The following is a 20,801-nucleotide window of genomic DNA, read 5'->3' on the forward strand; positions in this document are numbered from 1 at the left end:
CTCACATCGCGACCTCTAACCTTCGCATCGTGACCCCTAACCTTCGCATCGCGACCCTTAACCTCCGCATCACGACCCCTAACCTCCGCATCGCGACCCCTAACCTCCGCATCACGACCCCTAACCTTTGCATCGCGACCCCGAACCCTCGCATCGCGACCCCGAACCCTTGCATCGTGACCCTGAACTCCCGCATCGTGACCACGAACCCCCGCATCGTGACCCCGAACTCCCGCATCGTGACCATGAACCCCCGCATCGCGACCATGAATCCCCGCATCGCGACCACGAATCCCCGCATCGCGACCACGAACCCCCGCATCGTGACCCCGAACCCCCGCATCGTGACCCCGAACTCCCGCATCGCGACCCCGAACGCCGCATCACGACCCCGAACCCTTGCATCGCGACTCTGAACTCTCGCATAGCGTCTTCAAACCCTCATGCGAAAATTTGCACTTCTTCTACAACATTCCAGGTCTGAAACTTGGTCTTCACGCCTCTGAACATTGCTATTAATGTCTCTGAAAACCCGCACTGACTGTTTTTGAAACCAGTGGATGCCTTTTTTCGAAACTCACTTATCCGATCTCTATAACCTTCTCTTTCTGCCTCTAACCCCCGCACTGCCAGTCTCTGAAAACCAATTGTTATACCTCTGAATCCTGCTTTGACTAATCCTTTGAAATCCATTATGCCTGACTCTGAAACCTGCTATTCCGGCCTCTGAAGCTCTCCCTTTTACTCGTTTTATTGTCTATCTGATATTCATGGCCACCATGTGCTTCATCTTACTCCCCGTTGTCCTTTTTCCATTTTGGGTTTTCTGCAGAATGTATATTATATTAAGCTTATTTCCGTGCAATATATAAAGTGTCTAAGGTTATACCTGAACTATCCAGTATTTTACACCTGTAGCTCATATTTCCATTCCATTATACTTCCTTTGAAGGCTCTTGAAGTTTATACACTAATTTGAAATTGCATTTGTACCTGTTTGGAGATATTTATTCATAAAATGCTTTAACAGGTTGTTAGTACAGGAGATAAATCGAAAATATTTTATTATATCGTTTTGTTTGTTCATCATGCCAAATGCCCGTCCACTGGCCTGAACCCTGCTGCTCTGCTCTTATTTTCATTGACCTTTTTTACCTGTTTGTATTTGGAATCACTTTGAACGAGAGGTGCACATTGGGTTGATCACATGATGCGACACGTGTCGCATCAAGGCTCCTGTGGCACAAGAAATTGTTGCAAACAGCCTTCCAGAATTGGCCGGAGTCAAATATGTATGCAAAAGCATGTTAAAAATGACACGTGCTGTTTCAACGGATGCCGTCATGCTTATTGAAGTCAGGGGCCCTGTGCAGTCCAAGATGAAGATCATCGAACCCACGTCAGAACCTGTTCAAAACGTCAGAACCGAGCTTTGCTTCCTGGACAGCTACACTAGTTTGCGGTGCCTCCGGTTTTGAATTGGGTGCCGTAGTGATATGGGTAGTCATCCTGTTGAGGGGAGAATATTTTTGAGCACAATGAACTCTACCTGGAACTTTGTCTGGCAAGTTTCCCACACCCAAGTCTGCTTCACCGCAGAGTGCCTGGCTGGAGCTTGTCTGAAGTTGTCCACCTTTGAGACCTTATATTGACAGAGTGGGTAGGTTGCTAATTTTGAAACAATTATATCGGTTCACCACTTGAAGATCTTGGTTTCGAACCTATTGTGTTCTTGTAGTCAGGACAACAACAACAACTACAGGCATTTTAAGGCCATTTTCTCTGCAAGAGCGGGGGTTAGCCTTGCGGGGCCCCATGACAATCTTCTCCATTTCGTCCTATTTTCTGCATCTCCCCTTGTTAACCCCCTTGCCCGCATTTCTTCTTCCACCACCTTTAGCCAAGTCTTTCTCGGTCTTCCCAGTCCTCTACTTCCTTCTACATTCATTTCCATCACTCTTCTCAACCAGTCACTTTCATCCTTCCTCAACACATGACCAAACCATCTCAACCTGTTCCTCTTCACAGCATCCATCACAGGCTCTATTCCCATCATCTTTCGCAACTCATCATTTGTCTTCCTCTCTCTCAACGATACTCCACACATCCACCGAACCATTCGCATTTCCACCCTTTCCAGCCTTCGTTGCTGCTCTTCGTTCATTACCCATGTCTCGCTCCCATAAATCATAACACTTCTCACACATGCAGCGCACACCTTTCCCTTTAGCTTCAGCGACACTCCCCTCCTCGTCAGCACGCCACTCAGTTCCCAAAACTTCTTCCATGCACATCTCACTCTAGCAACCGTTGCCGAGTCTGATGCACCTTCTCCATTCAACATGTCCCCTAGGTAGGAAAGTAGTCAGGTTGTAACTTGAAGTCAGGACTGAGGGTTGTAAAAGTCCTTGTGGCAACGAGCAATATGGAGGAGTCGTGGTGGTCTGGCTCCTTTCTGGTGGCAGCATTGCTGATTGACCAAAAAAAATGGAGAATCTCAATGGGATGTTACATTCGCCCAAGAGAACCTTAAGGATATTGGTCAAAGCAAATGTGGTCAGAGCAAGAAGCTGAAGAAGCGAGAACGACCGATCAAGATGCGCTCTGTGAAACCGGCTGCAGCTGGAGCTTCACTTCTTCAACACTTGGAGTTTTGCACATCGTAAACCTTGCATCTCACAACCAGAGGCAGGTACTGTTGCATCCAAGGTGCTCTGATTGCTCCAGTATTTTCCAACTTTCTGGGCTCCTATAATGGACCGATGTGAACCGCCTGACATGAAAAGTAGGAAAGGTCTATCCTTCCCTTCAGGCTGTTCCAAGATATCAGACTCTTCATGAAATGAAAGAAGTGATTGCTAGAATCGGTCGAAGGATACAAATCAGCTGGGCATCTCGAATGAATAAATCGATCCATCATCAGCCGTTATATTCATCTCTTGGACATATATAGATGACATCCACTGTGATGCACAGCACCATGAGTTAGACACGAGAAACTATGTGAGAGGTATGATGGGTTCAACCTCTCCTCGCAGATCAAAAATCCTAATTTGTGGATCGCCTCGACACTCCACTCGATTGTAATGTGCCCCCCTTCTTCCCGGCCCCCCATTATGTCTCCCTTTCACTTGCCTGTTTTCCATGACCCAAGCTGAAGCTGTATTGGTGGGGGACTCCTTGTTCTTTCTTGATCTCTCTCAATATGTGCTCGTCATTCATGCAAATTGGTTTTATTGAACGGCTACATATCCGGATTTACCTCAAATCGATCATTTTCTCTTTCTTGCGATGGAGCCGACTGTTGATCTTCCATCTATGACTATTTCCCGCCCCTCTTTCGGAAACATTTTCCGCCCTCCTAAGGGAAAGGAGCCAATTCGGCACATTTGCCCAAGTTTGAAATCCATGGTGTAGCTCACTGAAGCAATGTTGTTGTTAAAATCAATCAAACGGGGCAGCACCGACACTGCAATGGCCTCTGTCGTGATGATAAAGCACCGTGCGTTATGACAGGAAGCAGACGTTCAAGGTGTCTTCCATCAATATAACCCTCAGATCCCAAACCAGCCGAGCATTATTTGGAACTATCATTCATAATTGTGATATTCTGCTTTTCTTTGTGCGCTGAATTGATTCATTTATGCCTCGATACCTTTAACCTGTGTCATCTGTGTGTTTTCCATGACTGGCTCAAATGCTGTGCACATCAGGTGTTAGATTCCACTCTTTAAGTAAATGACTTGCAAGGGAATATCTTAAAAATGGAATCACTGCCTTTCTTTTCCTCCTTTGGTCGATTCCTTTCAGATCATGTGGGTGTGTAACCTCTGTCGCAAGCAACAAGAAATCTTAATAAAATCCGGAGCCTGGTATCCTGCGGGTTCGGGTCCTCAGTCTCTGGGCCCGGCTTCGGCCCCCTCGGATGGCGCGCTCAGCGACACCGCGACTGGCCGTGCCCGCTCCCTCTCTCAGAGTCCTCTGGGAAATGACAGACCCAGGATCGGAGGCCCAGGAGTGTCCAGGGCTCGACAGCCTGAGCGTCCGGCGGCGAACGCGCTCGGGGGAAGGGGACAGATGGGCAGCCAGAGAGCCCGCAGCGAACCTCCGGGGGAGAGGTGAGAAACATGAAACCGAAAGCTGCGTTGGCACTAGATGTCAGAGTGAACAGGTGTAGTCATCTTTATTTATATGCTTATGTGCGTGAAAATGTGGACACTGCTGGAAATTATAAAAATGGGAAATTATAGTGGGAAATTATAAAACACATGGACACTGCTGGAACTTCCAGGAAAGAAAAAAGTTGGCATTTCCAAAAAAAAAGTGGATGTGAGGTTAATTAACGGGGGTAGACGAGATCAAGGCATTGTTCGGTGTCTACAGCTCAACTTTCCCAAAAACACGAAATTTGGTGGAAGTGTCCGGTGATGCTACCTGGCTAAAGTGGGGATTTTAATAGTACCGATTGAAACCTTATTACCATGCGCTCGCGAAGCAAAATTCAGGGTGAAGCATTCGGGTGCGTCGTACGTACTTGCATGTCTGCATTTTAAAAATTCATTTTCTCGGCAACCGTTGGTCCCATTGACATCAAATTTTCACCATAGGAGGGCCTCCTCCTGTAGAATATTTTAGTGAATATTATGATGTCACAGGTCACGTGGTATTGGCGCCATTTTGGAAAAAAAAACAAAAAAAACTTTGCACCTCTATATCTCCAAACCGATGCTTGGGAAAAATTGAAACATGGCTCATTGTAAATAACTCCATATGGGGAATAGGTGTTGGTAACGATGATGTTGTTGGTGCCATAATTATGACGTCATAATTTGACAGTGACAACGCTTAGTCTGATGAGTGTTACGTGGTCCTCCCGGTAACTACCTGGTCTTGGTGACCCCCGGACCGTGGGAGGACCCCGCCAGAAAGATCTCTGATTTATACGCGTTCGTAATGCAATCAATATTGTTACGGATCGCGGTTAGATGTTATTTCGACCGAGCGGTGGTGTATTACCGCGACCTAACAGTTATTCCCCGACTAGACCCCGATTCCACCCAAACGTTGACCAAATCGCGCTATGCTAAATCAATGATGGAAAGGACACAACGACTGGGATAGATGAAACGACGCAAGGGGTACAGTTCTCAAGACCTCCGGAGGAGGATATAATTACAGTGGGGGAGAAAAGGGGTAGATTACAAGGTAGTGAGGTAAAGACACAGAAGAGATAGGCACTTAAATACAATCTTATTTTATCCCAGACAGACCACAGACAAACGGGACAAGGCTGACTTACACAGGGATTGATGGCAGGGAAGGACAGGTAGTTCGATAGCACAAGGTGCACCTTGGCTCGGGGACAGGATCAAGCACGGTCCAAGAGATGCAGGGAGGCCTCACAGCACTCGGAGGTGGCGTCTTTCTTTCTCCAAGCTCAGCGCGCATCTGACGTCACCTCCCTCTTCCTGCGCATGCTCAGCGGGGAGTGACACGCCCTCGGCTGGTTGGCTCCGCCCCAGATGGGACCGGTCCGCCGCTTCTATTGGGTGTGGGGGTTACCGGGCTCTGCCCTTGACGAGGAGCTGACAGGGAGCCCCTATTTGGTAACCCCGTCGAGCACATGTTCGATGGCGGCTCATTGGAAAGGCCTGGTGCCCTCCCAACACCCCCTACCAACCAAGCCGGAGTGAGGACGCGCACTCCCCGCGCCCGCCGCTGCTGCTGTTGTTGTTGTTGTTGCTGAACCGTGAGGAAGAGCTGCGGGGAGGTATTGGGAGGTCCGAAACTTCCTAACGGTGCCATACAATCACATTCTGGTGCAACGAAGAGTCAGAATTAATGGAAACGAGTCCTTAACTGACATAGACTAAGAATAACTAGCAAGATGTCCTATAGTTGTCTTACATGAGATGCGGTGAACCTGGGTGCGACATTTAATGGGGGAAATAGGGGGAGGTCGGGTCTACAGAGTGTTGTTTGCAGAAAATGGGACTAGGGAATGGGGGATTGGGGATAGTGGGGAAGTATTGAGGAAATAGGGGAATATTTACAAGCGGATATGGATGGATGCAAATCCCATATCCGCAACAATATGAAAGACACAAACAATTCAGGTCAATAAGCAACCCCACACCAAGGATCCGGATTAATTAATAATATATTCTCAATTCATCAACAACAATCAACAATCAATCCGCAATATTACTAAGATGGCCATCTCGTATATTTCCCCCCTTTCCCCACTCACGACCCCTCAATGGTCACTGTCCCTCACAATGTCTCTGGGCCCCTCCAGACCAAGGTGAAGGTCGACTTCTCCGCACACGGGCGGTTGAACGAACCCCTGGCTGACGTGCTCTAAACGTGCACGTCGTGTACCGGGAACAGCCGCTGCAGCGCACACCTCCTTGCAAAGCAAAGCGGGCAAAGCAAAGCGTGGCTCGCAAAGCACGCGAGGCCCAAGGTGAGAACCGTACGCGTCCTTGTAGACGTTGAGGCGAACTGTGCCGGACGCTTGGTTCCGTGCACGAACCCACGGCAACTTGACGCGTACCCGGTAATTACCCCGCGCAGGTAACTCCTCTCGCCAGACGGGCTTTCAAACGCAGCGTTCCCCACGCTGCTCCATATCGACACCGCTCGCATCCGCTGGGCGAGGAAGAACAAGATAGCCGCTTCTCCTGGACCTCGTGTCTTGTTTTTCTTCTTCCGGTTCACTATCCTGTTTCCGGTCTCCTGTTATCCGGAGCCTCTCTAACCATTTAACCACAACAACCTTCAATAGAATAAACATTAATAAGCAATGACATGAATAGTAATTCACCTAAATCCGGGATCCGTAACACTCCCCCCCTTCAAGAAAGAAAGTTTGAACCCCGCGAAAACTTTCTGGGCCGGCCAACTTTGATAAAACAACCCGATACCCCAAATCATCAGTTGCCCCCGGGCACAATTATCGCATCTCAAAAATAAAGCAACAAACTTTCACCAAAACCCCCCAGAGATTCCAAGGTAATTCCCTCTAGACCAAGCGTCAACCACTTCTAGTTGCTCTTGGATGGAGGCCCAGCTGAGTACTCACTACATGGACGCCTTAAGGAATGTGGGGTTCACGGTTAGTCCGGGGAGGAAAGTTCATTACATGGACGCCTTTAAGAACGTGGAGTTCACGGTTAGTCCGTGCAGGAACGTTCCCTACCGGGACGCCTTTTAAGAACGTGGCGTTCACGGTTAGCCCGTGTAGGAGCCCAGGCTCGGCGGCTCCGCCGTATATAGAGGGCTTCAACTTCTCCGGACTCCTAACAGTTACGGTGGGACCCCTTGTCCCATCAGTCACCTGACTGGCGGTCTCCTTCTCGGCCAGTCCTCTGCCAATCATTCTTTCGGGAGATGCCGTAACTCTGGGAGCCTCCATAGTAATATCGGCTGCTGCCAACACCAAAACTACCGCCAAGTGGTCCTCTTCTGTAGACCTCTCGACGCCTACGAAATGCCTTCCCTACTGTTATGGTCCGACCCTCCAAATCCTTACCATTCCAATTCTTCTCTGCCTCCCTGGTGTCTTTTGTGCTTGCAAACGTGACAAAGCCGAACCCTCTTGACCGTTGCGTTTCCCTGTCTTTTACCACCCGCACTTCCACCAGCGGCCCATATCTGTTGAAGACAGAGGTCAGAACTTCTTCCTCTGTGTTGAAGTTCAGTCCCCCTACAAATAACTTGGCACTTTTGTCGCCATCCCGAGCTGGGGTGGTGTTATTTCCCCTGCGGTGCTCTTTACCCACCCTCGGGTTACCATAAATTGGCCCCCCGGCCAAATCATTCCCGATAATCACAGATACTCCCTCTACAGGAAGCGTGGCTTGTAAACCGACGGTGACCGGTCCTGACACCAAATCGGATTCCAAATGGATAACATGAAGTGGGGCACTAACACAGCCACCGATCCCTTGTAACCGAACCCTATCACCAGTTGCGGTACTCTTTGACAATGGCAAAATTCCTTCAAGCATTAAGGATTGATGGGCTCCTGTGTCCCTCAATACCCTAACAGGTCTTGGGTTAGTCAAGTCTCCCTCGAGGGAGACCAACCCCTCATAAATAAATGGTTGGTAACTCTTCTGTGGGCAATTTCTTACGCTTGCCATCGCATTCGGAGTTGTAATAGTCGGACTCCGCTCTGGGTTTTCCCTTTTCATGAGGTAACAACTGGACATCAAGTGTCCAGGTTTCTTGCAAAAAGCGCAAGTAGGTCCGGAGGAAAAACTCGTGGTCTGCCTCGGGCCCCCCGAAAAATAAGTTTGTCCTGGGCCCGTCGCCCTCTGATTTCGAACAGTTCGGGTATCAGCGTTGTCCCCATAATCATCTCGAGGCCGCCGCCATGTATTGTCGTTCTGCGCACCTGCTGTTCCACAACTCCCCTGCAGAAATCTAGACGAGGAGTTAGGTTCGTGGACCCCTATCCGGTGTGTTAAGGCATAATCATCTGCCATGGTGGCTGCGTCCCACAACTTCAGTACTTTCTTTTCCTGCAGGTACACTTTGATGTCCTCGTGGACACACTGTTGAAATTCCTCCACCAGGATCAACTCACGCAATGCTTCGAAGTCGTTCCCGACTCCTTTTGACTCACACCACCGATCAAACATGTTTTCTTTCACTCTGGCAAACTCCACATGGGTCTCACTCTCCCTCTTCCTGACATTCCTGAATTTTTGCCGGTAAGCTTCAGGAACCAACTCATAGGCTTTGAGGATGTGCTTCTTCAATACCTCATAATCTGCACATTGGTCCATTGGTAGCGCCGAATAAATCTCTTGAGCTTTACCCACCAGCACACTTTGCACTAGTATGGTCCAGGCCTCCTCCGGCCAGTTTAACTGTCGAGCCACTTTCTCAAAGTGTGCAAAAAATTGAGTGACTTCCTTTTCACTGAAAGGTGGAACCAGCCTCACATGTCTGCCCACATTCCAGGTGTTCTGGCTAGGTGTCGGCCCAGTCAGCAAGGGTGGTACCTCTCCCCGTTCTCTCATGAACTCCAACTCCTTGAATTTAATTTCTTGCTGAAGCTCCATGTCATGTTCCTTTAATTCCCTTTCCGCTTTTCTCTCCTCTGCTTCGAGGTCCCTTGCAGCTCTCCTCTCCTCTGCTTTTCTCCCTTCTAACCTTTCCTGGAGTTCTCATTCCACTCTCCTTTCCTCTGCTTGTTTCTCTTCTCTCCTCTCTTCTGCTTTCCTTTCTTCTTCTGCTCTTTCCTTTTCTGCTTTCCTTTCTTCTTCTGCTCTTTCCTTTTCTGCTTTCCTTTCCTCTTCTGATCTTTCCTTTTCTGCTTTCCTTTCTTCTTCTGCTCTTTCCTTTTCTGCTTTCCTTTCTTCTTCTGCTCTTTCCTTTTCTGCTTTCCTTTCTTCTTCTTTTAACCTTTCCTGGAGTTCTCGTTCCACTCTCCTTTCCTCTGCTTGTTTCTCTTCTCTCCTCTCTTCTGCTTTCCTTTCCTCTTCTGCTCTTTCCTTTTCCGCTTTCCTTTCTTCTTCTTTTAACCTTTCCTGGAGTTCTCGTTCCACTCTCCTTTCCTCTGCTTGTTTCTCTTCTCTCCTCTCTTCTGCTTTCCTTTCCTCTTCTTTGATCCGTTCCTGGCTCCGTAATTGCAACTCCAGTTTCCGGAGCTCAACGTCTTCTGGTTCTTCGGGTAGCCACTGCCAGGCTAACTCGTCCCATGTTCTTAATCCCACCATAGATTGTATCACCGTGGTCTGCAACTCTGCCTTCCTCAAATTAGTTCGGACCTCCAAGTTAAAATGTTTGGCCAATTTCAAGAGGGCCGCTTTTAGTAACGCTCGGAACTGTGCCTCACTAGGTGTTACCGCAAAGTTCTGTGCAACAAACGCCATGGTGACTATCGTTAACCCCTGTTAACCTTCACCCAAGACTTTACCACAATTTCTCAAAAATTTACCAATTAATAATTAATTAATAAATTTTAATTAATACAAATTTTTATTTTATTATGTTATACAATTTTAGATCCCGGAATTCAATTGGACGAGCCCCCAATTCTGTTACGTGGTCCTCCCGGTAACTACCTGGTCTTGGTGACCCCCGGACCGTGGGAGGACCCCGCCAGAAAGATCTCTGATTTATACGCGTTCGTAATGCAATCAATATGAAAGACACAAACAATTCAGGTCAATAAGCAACCCCACACCAAGGATCCGGATTAATTAATAATATATTCTCAATTCATCAACAACAATCAACAATCAATCCGCAATATTACTAAGATGGCCATCTCGTATATTTCCCCCCTTTCCCCACTCACGACCCCTCAATGGTCACTGTCCCTCACAATGTCTCTGGGCCCCTCCAGATCAAGGTGAAGGTCGACTTCTCCGCACATGGGCGGTTGAACGAACCCCTGGCTGACGTGCTCCAAACGTGCACGTCGCGTACCGGGAACAGCCGCTGCAGCGCACACCTCCTTGCAAAGCAAAGCGGGCAAAGCAAAGCGCGGCTCGCAAAGCACGCGAGGCCCAAGGTGCGACCCATACGCGTCCTTGTAGACGTTGAGGCGAACTGTGCCGGACGCTTGGTTCCGTGCACGAACCCACGGCAACTTGACGCGTACCCGGTAATTACCCCGCGCAGGTAACTCCTCAGGGGAGGAGGAGGAGTTGGGGCAGGCAGGGGAGGAGGAGGAGTTGGGGCAGGCAGGGGAGGAGGAGGAGTTGGGGCAGGCAGGGGAGGAGGAGGAGTTGGGGCAGGCAGGGGAGGAGGAGGAGTTGGGGCAGGCAGGGGAGGAGGAGGAGTTGGGGCAGGCAGGGGAGGAGGAGGAGTTGGGGCAGGCGGAGGAGGAGTTGGGGCAGGCAGGGGAGGAGTTGGGGCAGGCAGGGGAGGTGCTGGGGGAGGAGTTGGGGCAGGCAGGGGGTGGGGGAGTTGGTGTAAAGAGTGAGCTGGTGTAAAGTGAGGAGCCAGATTTGATTAAACATTATCGGATGCAGACACAAACCCATGTGACTTGTGTACAGTGACACACCGGGTTAAATTGCCCAATGGAAAGCAATTTCAATATATCAACACCAATGTATCCAATCATTTTGTTTATTTTTTGAATATCATGTACATCGAGTGAAGGTTTGTTTATTTAAGATTTTTTTTTCTTTGCAAAACAATTGGATAGTGAAACTAGAACTCAGTCTGGCCTCACACCTTCATTCTGAACAAAAGAACCATCATTAACTGAACAAGCTATTGTTATGACCCATTGATATTATGGTTTGTATTCCCATATCATCCATGCACCCTATGTTATGTCTGTGTCGCATAGTTTCTTGGCAGGGGTTATGAACGTCATGAATTTAATTCTTCCCTCACATCGGTTCATGAAGTAGATATATATTAAGTTTCAGATTTGTTTGGATAAAGATTTAAATTCAACCAATTATGGTTGGAACACCACTGCACCGATGACGTCATTGTTATCAAGCCATATACCCCATGGGGAGTTGATTACATATGCCAACGTTCAAATGTCCAATTTTTTTCCCTTTAATCCAATATGGCTGCCATACCATGTGACATGTAACGTCATAGCTATCAATAAAATAGTCATAGTTTGGCAATAAAAAGAGTCCCTCCTATGTTTAAAGTTTTGCATCGATCGGACAAACGGTTGCAGAGAAAAACATTTTTAAAGCAAAAATATATCGACACGGACACACACAGCCAGACAGACAGGCATTGTAATAGTCTGGCAAACCCCTACAGGGCGAGACTAAAAAAAAAAAATTGGGAGTTAGGGATTTGAAGACTTGTTGAGAAAACTTGGTATAGGAGTTGGGGAAGGTTTTCTTTGTGAATGATCACCGTCTCTTTCTTGCCTGTGGCACAAACAGGTGTTGTGTAAGGTCCAGCAAGTGATGGATGCCCTTTGTCATTTGTGGTAATGCTGTTTGTGACCGAGGGTGAGACCTTCCTGTGGTGCCCAAATAGTTGCACTGCCATCCATGAGACTGTTGCCATTCTTCAGGGATGGCGATCACCTCATTCTGATATTGTCCACAGTGGTATCGAAGATGAAGCTGCACAAGTTTGGCGGTAGTTTAGCGGACTCTGTGATTTCTTACATTTACAGTGGATGTGCGGCTGATGTCCTCTTTCATACGACAATGGTTAATTCCTTTGTCATGAAAAGCCTTCACTGTATTTGCAGATTCCAGCCTTAGGATTCCCCTCACTTTTTCCTTCAGGAGATGCCCAGCATCATCCGGCGATTTTGAGCTGCCTTTTTTTTTTTTTTTTTTGGAGCACTTGATTTTGCATTGATTTTGATTTTGGACATTGAGCATTTGATTTTGGAGCACTTGATTTTGGATAATGAAAAACCACTGTATTTGCAGTTTCCAGCCTTGGGACTCCCCTTTCTTTTTCCTTTGGGAGACACCCGGCATTGTCAGGCGATTTGGAGCTGCTTTTTTTTTGGAGCACTTGATTTTGCATTGATTTTGATTTTGGACATTTAGCACTTGATTTTGGAGCATTTTTTGGAGCATGAAAAACCTTTACTGTATTTGCAGTTTCCAGCCTTGGGATTCCCCTCTCTTTTTCCTTTAGGAGACGCCCGGCATCGTCGGGCGATTTGGAGCTACTTTTCTTTTGGAGCACTTGATTTTGCATTGATTGATTTGATTTTTTGGAGCACATTTGATTTTTGGAGCACATTGATTTTGATTTTGGACATTGAGCACTTGATTTTGGAGCATTTTTTGGAGCATGAAAGGCCTTCACTGTATTTTCACTTTCCAGCCTTAGGATTCCCCTCTCTTTTTCCTTTAGGAGACGCCCGGCATCATCGGGCGATTTGGAGCTGCTTTTTTTTTTGAGCACTTGATTTTGCTTTGATTTTGGACATTGAGCAATTGATTTTGGAGCATTTGATTTTGGAGCATGAAAAGCCTTCACTGTATTTGCAGTTTCCAGCCTTAGGATTCCCCTCTCTTTTCCTTTAGGAGACGCCCGGCATCGTCGGGCGATTTGGAGCTGCTTTTTTTTTTTTGGAGTACTTGATTTTGCATTGATTTTGATTTTGGACATTGAGCAATTGATTTTGGAGCATTTTTGGAGCATTTTGGAGCATTTGATTTTGGAGCATGAAAAGCCTTCACTGTATTTGCAGTTTCCAGCCTTAGGATTCCCCTCTCTTTTCCTTTAGGAGACGCCCGGCATCATCGGGCGATTTGGAGCTGCTTTTTTTTTTTGAGCACTTGATTTTGCTTTGATTTTGGACATTGAGCAATTGATTTTGGAGCATTTTGGAGCATTTGATTTTGGAGCATGAAAAACCTTCACTGTATTTGCAGTTTCCAGCCTTGGGATTCCTCTTTCTTTTTCCTTTAGGAGACGCCCGGCATCGTCGGGCGATTTGGAGCTGCTTTTTTTTTTTGGAGCACTTGATTTTGCTGTGATTTTGGACATTGAGCACTTGATTTTGGAGCATTTGATTTTGGAGCATGAAAAGCCTTCACTGTATTTGCAATTTTCAGCCTTAGGATTCCCCTCTCTTTTCCTTTCGGAGACGCCCGGCATCATCGGGCGATTTGGAGCTGCTTTTTTTTTTTGGAGTACTTGATTTTCCATTGATTTTGGACATTGAGCACTTGATTTTGGAGCATTTGATTTTGGAGCATGAAAAGCCTTGACTGTGTTTGCACTTTCCAGCCTTAGGATTCCCCTCTCTTTTTTCCTTTAGGAGACGCCCGGCATCGTCGGGCGATTTGGAGCTGCGGCTGCAGCGCTCTCGGCAGCAGAGACGTGAAGTTGGACCATCAGGCCGTTATCCGGGACCGGCTCAAGAAAAGGCCCCGGCGTCAAGTCGTCCTCATGCTGGGCGGCAGGGTGAGCTTGGTCTGTGTTTGTGCGTCCCACTGTTGCATTTGCACGGAGTAATAATTACTCCTAATGCTGCAGACACAAACGCACACGTACAAAAAGGTCACACAACAAAGCATCAGACATGCAAAGCGTACGCGGAACGACGGGGAATATTGCATTTGAAACAAACACACAGAATGTAATTGATACGATGTGAATGTGCACACGCGTTGAATAAATAAACACACAAATCCGTTACAAGACGTGAACACCATATCACATGACAAAACAAATGTCACAATAAATATTAACGAATGCTGAATCATAATCACTTTCACCGTATAATTCTGATAAACTTGTCACGTGACTCAATAAACATTACAACATACGTGTTGGTAAATGCTGTCGCATAATAACGTGATTGTGACAATAATTAACATCACTCCGCATAATAATCGGGTTTGGGGCAAAAAACAATAAAATGATCTGGGCTTTTGTCCTGTCCCAGGTCTCCACAAAACAGCAATTTTGATTTGAATCAAAATCAGAATTTTTACAACAGCAATATGCGTGTGCAGAGTAATTTATTTTCAATTGCGCAGAAATCTCAATATTCAGCCAGTCTGGAAGGCGTGAGTGGAAGAACAACACTGATAAAACAATTTAAAGCGATGACATGATGCTCACGTATGAACACTGAACACATGACGACAGGACACTCACATATGAACATTGAGCACACAACATGACTCTATATATATATATATATATATATATATATATATATATATATATATATACACTACCGGTCAAAAGTTTTAGAACACCTCAATTTTTCCAGTTTTTATTGAAATTTATGCAGTTTAATGTCTCGATGTACTCTGAAATTAAGCAAAGAACAAATAAACAATTGGAGATAAAAAAAGAAATCATAGAATCATTTTGTTTAACAAAATTTAATTCAAATTTTTGACTCGGCAAAGTAGCCTTTTGCAGGTATAACCGTCGAACACACTCGTGGCATTCTTTCTACAATGGAAATCAAATATTGTTCGGGAAGTTCTTCCCAACACTGTTGCAGAAGTTCCCACAAATGTGTTGCACTTGTCGGTTGCTTTGCTTTCACGCTTCTGTCAAGTTCATCCAAACCAGCTCGATTGGGTTTAAGTCTGGAGACTGTGCTGGCCATTCCATGATTTGAAGCCTACCGTCTTGTTCTTTTCCTCGAAGGTAGTTTTGACATCGCCTGGAGGTGTGTTTAGGGTCATTATCTTGCTGTAGAATGAACCCCTGACCAACTAGGCATATACCGGAGGGTATTGCATGGCGCTGCAAAATGCTGTGCTAGCCCTTTTGGTTCAGGGTGGCAGTCACTCTGTGCAAGTCGCCGACTCTGGATCAGGCAAAAGAGCCCCAGACCATCACGCTTCCTCCTCCATGTTTGACAGTTGGTGTCACACACTGAGGAACCATCCTTTCGCCTACTCGACGGCGTACAAAAACCCTGCGTGATGAACCAAAGATTTCAAATTTTGATTCATCGGTCCATAAGACCTTCTTCCAGTCTTCAGTGGTCCACTGGCGGTGCTTCATGGCCCAGGCAAGCCTCTTTTTCTTATTTTGCCATCTTTGCAATGGCTTTCTTACTGCCACTCGACCTGTCAAACCTGCAGCTCGAAGTCTTTTCTTCACAGTTGAAACTAAGACTTGCTTACTTCGACCAGTGTTAAGCTGTGCTTGAAGCTGTTGTCCTGTGAACCGCCTGTCACGCAAGCTGTTGACTCTCAGAAACTTGTCTTCTGATTCTGTTGTGGCTTTGGGTCTGCCAGACCTCTTCCTGTCAAAGTTTCCTCCAGTTTCCAATATACTACTTCCTGCAGTGCAATATTGTCCAAATAATGCTTCAGAGGGTGTAATGACAGTCTGTTCCAATACTGCTTTTATACAGACAGGGGGTTTGTAATCAAGTGATCAGCAGAGGTTGGGACACCTGTAGGAATTGTTTGCATCAACTTTCAAGGCTTAATTTACTTACATTGCTGCAGAACAGCTGTACGTTGTTAACCCATTACTTGTTCCCTGAAGAAGGCGGTTTTTTTTTTTTTTACAATATAACTGTGCAATTTACATTATTTTCCTGTTTTTACTTACCTAAACTCTTTTTTAAACCTCGAGCAGTTTACTGCCTACCTTTATACCATTTCAGGTATTCACTGGACATTTAACTGCGTAAATTTCAATAAAAATTGGAAAAATTGAGGTGTTCTAAAACTTCTGACCGGTAGTGTATATATATACGTATATATAAACATTGTCACATGACAACATGACACTCGCATGTGAACACAACACATGATGACATGACACTCACATGTGAACACAACACATGATGACATGACACACATGTCAACACTGAACACACAATGACATGACACAGATATGAACATTGAACACATGCCTTGTCATGTATAAACATTGTCAAATGACTACATGACACTCACATGTCAACACTGAACACACGATGACATGACACTCACATATGAACACTGAACACACATGACACTCACATATGAACATTGGACATTGAACACATGACCTGAAACTCGCATATGAACACTGAACACACATGACACTCACATATGAACACTGAACATACAATGACATGACACTCACATATGACCTGACCATTGCATCTCCAATGAACATTGAAAACAAGGCATTGCAGTCAGATACATATGAAGGAGGAAATAAAAATGGAATATCAAATCCAAAGATGATATAAGAAAAAGGGACGGTATTGTTAATTGAGGTGTCAGCACCCAATGGCTTTGCTGTAAATGCATCAAAGCAACGAGCCGCAAAGTGAGCAACCTGAAGAACCTGGCCGTTCTGAAAACGTAAACCAGAAGAACCTGGATTCTGGAGATAATCGATCTCATGGCAGTCATGTCATTGGAGCAACCTGAGCAGTATAAGAACAACCTTGCAAAACAAATAAAAGGGATGTGAGGAAATATTCCAAAAAACCAGCGACAGGTGGAACCTGTCCTGAGATTCGTTGGCATTCTTAATAATATCTTCATGAGCGTCAGATACAATTCCTAGTTATGTCTTCCATTTTGGCTTGGGAAGCCGAGAAAGCCGCGGGGGGAAACGAGCTAACTGCCAACTGGTAAATATGAACTCGTCAACAAATTTGGTTTGTTTTCCACGAAAAATATTTCAATAATTCATGATAGCCGAGATTTATTTGTGATAAATAAGTTTAAATAAGCTTTGTGTCAAAATATTTTCTCCACAAGATGGAGTTTCCTGGTAGAGTATTATGACAGAATGCACGAACTAATCCTGGATTCCAGAGCACGAGATTTGATATGGTGCGGAGAGTGGAGTTTGATTTATGGATTCTTTCTTCCGTTAATATTTCATGAGGCTGACGGAAGTGCTTTTTTTCTACATTTGCATTCTGCCAGTTATTTTTTGATCACTTGGTAAAAACTCGAAGAGATGCGTGTGTATTTTATTTTTTGATGATGCAGCACGATTTCCATGCACTTCCTTATTTGCATCAAGAATCAAAATCCCATGAATTGCGAATACGTAATTCATCGAGAGTTTGAAGTACAGAGTGATTCATGATTTCCATAGTGTGTGTGTGTCTACGTCTACGAGTGTGTTGTAATGAGTTGCAGTCAGCCAACAATAATGGAGAGGGAGAGGGAGGGGAGAGGGAGGGAGGGGGGGGGGAAGAGAGAGAGAGAGAGAGAGGGAGAGAGAGAGAGAGAGAGAGAGAGAGAGAGAGAGAGAGAGAGAGAGAGACAGACAGACAGACAGACAGACAGACTTTTGACTTTTTTTATTATAAAAGTATTAAAAAAACTTTTCACAAAGTAGTTGTAAACAGAGGAACCAGTTTAAAGAAACATTTGCATAAGGATCATTACTACACAAAAAAGGAGCAAAGGATATTTAAACGAAACCAGCAAGTACAAAAATATTTTACAAACAATTGTGAAAAAAACACAAACAATTTTAAAGGACATGCTCATGCAAGAGCTATGAATACATCAAAAAGCAAAATTAAGTGTTTCGTTCCTCACAGAACAAATAACATTTTTAACACACCATCTATCAGAAAATTCTTGTTCTTTTCCGTACTTGCTGCAATACAGGTACTCAAGCTGTATCCGAGAACTAATCAGGACTTTCAAGGTCAACAAAATATTACAAAAAGAAAATTCACCACCTTCCACCTTCTTTTTCCTTGTTTTGTAAATTGCCATTTTGCCTTCAGCAACCAAAAAGTTCGCTAAAGCAGTTTCAGACTTATGCACAGCAGAAATAGGATAACCACAAATAAATTTAACAAAAGAAAAAGGAAGCCCCATTTTCAAAATATTGGCATGCAAGAACTTAAACAAAGGAACAAGTCTTCTGCACCCAACATATGCATGATAAAGCGTTTCACGACTTTCACAAAAGGGGCACACTTCAGAAATGTCATTTGAAAATTTGTGCAACAAAATGTTATGAGGAAGAATCTAATGCGCAAGTCTCCATTGCAGGTCGCCCGTACGCTTGGAGATTGGGGGTGCATATAGACTGCGCCACACAGGAGTAATAGGTGAAGGAGTTGACAGGTGCTCTCTCCACTGAACTCCAAAATGGCCTTTTACAAAATCGGCAAAAATAAAGCGCACACAACATTCATGCAACGCCCCATTCTCAATGGAGCTAAGGGGTACAAATTTTCCATTAAAATTCAAAAGCAAAACAGGGAAAGCATATTGGTCAAGCAAACCCGCAGGCTCAAACAGGCTCCTGAACTCTACTCCAAGATTATTTGCTGCTCTTGAGATAGCAAAAAAAATCTGGCCAATAATCCTAATGGACCTGAAACCAGAGCTGGCAGAAATTTCGTGAGCAGACTTCCATCTTTCTCTTTGAAAGTCCAACAAATTATGGACAGAGAGAAGATCTGACCCCACAAAGTACTGGACAAAAGTCCTGGAAGAAGGAATGGCTGAGAAAAGGTGGTTGTAGAAGATTGGTTCGTTGAGGAATGTCGAGGTGGTAATGGAACCGGCCTCACGACGCAACGACAAGGCTTGCCAGGCGTTGATGACACTCTGCATGTACAGCGGAAGTGATGAGACATCGATCTTCGGGAGATCAAGCAAAAACAGTTCGCGACCATATCCCAGCCGACCTGCTTGCTTTAGCAAACACAAGGTTAAACTCTCCCAATGCATGGGGCTGTAAAGAAACTTCTTCACAAAAAGGAGGCGGAAAGTCATGAGCCTGCTGTTGACATCAACGAGCCCTTGACCCCCCTCATTACGTGGAAGGCTGAGCACGCCTGGTCGGAGCCAGTGTTTACCACCCCAGAAAAAATCAATTAAGTGTTTCTGGATGGTTTTGATGAGCCATTTTGGTGGCTGTAAGACCATAAACCTGTGCCACAGGGTAGAAGTGACCAAGTTATTAATCACCAATGCTCTTCCATGGTAGGATAGATTGCAAAGAAGCCCATTCCATTTTTGTAGCTTGGAATGCACTTTCTCAATTAATCCGTCCCAGTTTTTTTGAATGCGTCGGGAATCACCGAGGTGCACGCCCAAATGGTAAACGCCATCATTCTTCCAGGACAAATTTCCTGGCAGTGGCGGGAAAGCAAAACCTGAAGGTAGTCCAAAGAAGGTGGCACAACTCTTTGACCAGTTCACCTTGGCCGAACAAGCAAGACTATAATTATTGAGAGCTCTGATTAACTCGGATACATCATCTTGAGACTGTATTGCAGTGCAGATGTCGTCTGCATATGCTACAACTTTTATAGGGGGGGCATTAGGGGAAACGGAGAAACCCAAAAATTTCTCGCGAAACCGAACTAAAAGAGGCTCAATGGCAAGAATATATAGGAGGCCAGACAAGGGACATCCCTGCCTTATACCCCTTGAAACAGAAAAAGGAGAAATCAGTTCATTATTGACTTTCACCAAACTATAAATATTATGATATAATAACTGGATGCACGATATAAAGGTGGGACCAAACCCAAAACCCTTCAGAACAGCAAATAAATATTTGTGATCTACACTATCAAAAGCATGTTCTTGGTCTATAAAGACGAGGCCTGTGCTCTTGCGTAGGCAGTCACACACGTCAGAAATGTCACGAACAGCACCAAGATTGTCATATATTGATCGTCCAGGCACGCAACAAGTTTGATCGGGGTGGACAAGCGAGTGGACGATGGATTTTAAGCGTGAGGCAAGGACTTTGGAGAATATTTTGTAGTCGGTGCACAGTAGGGATACTGGACGCCAATTCCGAAGTAGCTGAGTGTCCCCTTTCTTTGGTAGCAAGGACACAACTGCTCGTCTGCAACTTAGGGGGAGCTCCCCAACTTGTAAACTTTCTTGGAGCACTTCCAAAAGCTCAGTTCCAATAATGTCCCAAAAAACTTCATAGAATTCACGAGGAATGCCATCCAGTCCAGGAGATTTACCAGTTGGTACACCGAAAAGCACGCACCTCAATTCCCCCAGGGTAATAGTGCTCTCCAGCGAGACTCGCTGCGATTCACACAACTTGGGCAATGGTTCAACAAAGGTATGTGCAACATCTAAATCAACTTCTTTAGCACACAAAAGAGAGGAAAAATAATCACTTACTAACCTTCTGATAGTTTTAGGTTGACTTACAATCCCACCATCTGGTGATTGCAATGATAGCATTTGCTGTTGTGCTTTATTCTTATTCTCCAAGGAGAAGAAATACTTAGAAGGAGAGTCAAGAAGTTTTAAGTTTTTCATTCTTAGCCGAACTAAAGCCCCTTGTGCCCGTTCTTTAACAAGGCGATGAAGCAGCTCCTTCTTGCTTACAAAATCTTTGTATTCTTTTGTGCTGCTACTCAACTTGGTAGGATTTGCTTG

The 20,801-nt window shown here is 45.4% G+C and overlaps 1 protein-coding gene across 1 annotated transcript in view; it reads left to right on the top strand.

The window, feature by feature from the left end:
* The window catches only part of LOC144892283 (regulating synaptic membrane exocytosis protein 1-like), a 34,054-nt gene extending 19,984 nt beyond the window's left edge, over window positions 1–14,070 (top strand). The window contains exons 3-4 of the mRNA XM_078778119.1: window positions 3,811–4,118; window positions 13,742–14,070. Of these exons, the coding sequence (XP_078634245.1) occupies window positions 3,811–4,118; window positions 13,742–14,066 (633 nt within the window). The 3' untranslated portion in view covers window positions 14,067–14,070. The remainder of the gene's footprint in view (window positions 1–3,810; window positions 4,119–13,741) is intronic.
* Window positions 14,071–20,801: the final 6,731 nt, after the last annotated feature.

Source organism: Myxine glutinosa, chromosome 5 (assembly GCF_964187855.1).
Source record: "Myxine glutinosa chromosome 5, kmMyxGlut1.1, whole genome shotgun sequence".
Classification (NCBI taxonomy): domain Eukaryota; kingdom Metazoa; phylum Chordata; class Myxini; order Myxiniformes; family Myxinidae; genus Myxine; species Myxine glutinosa.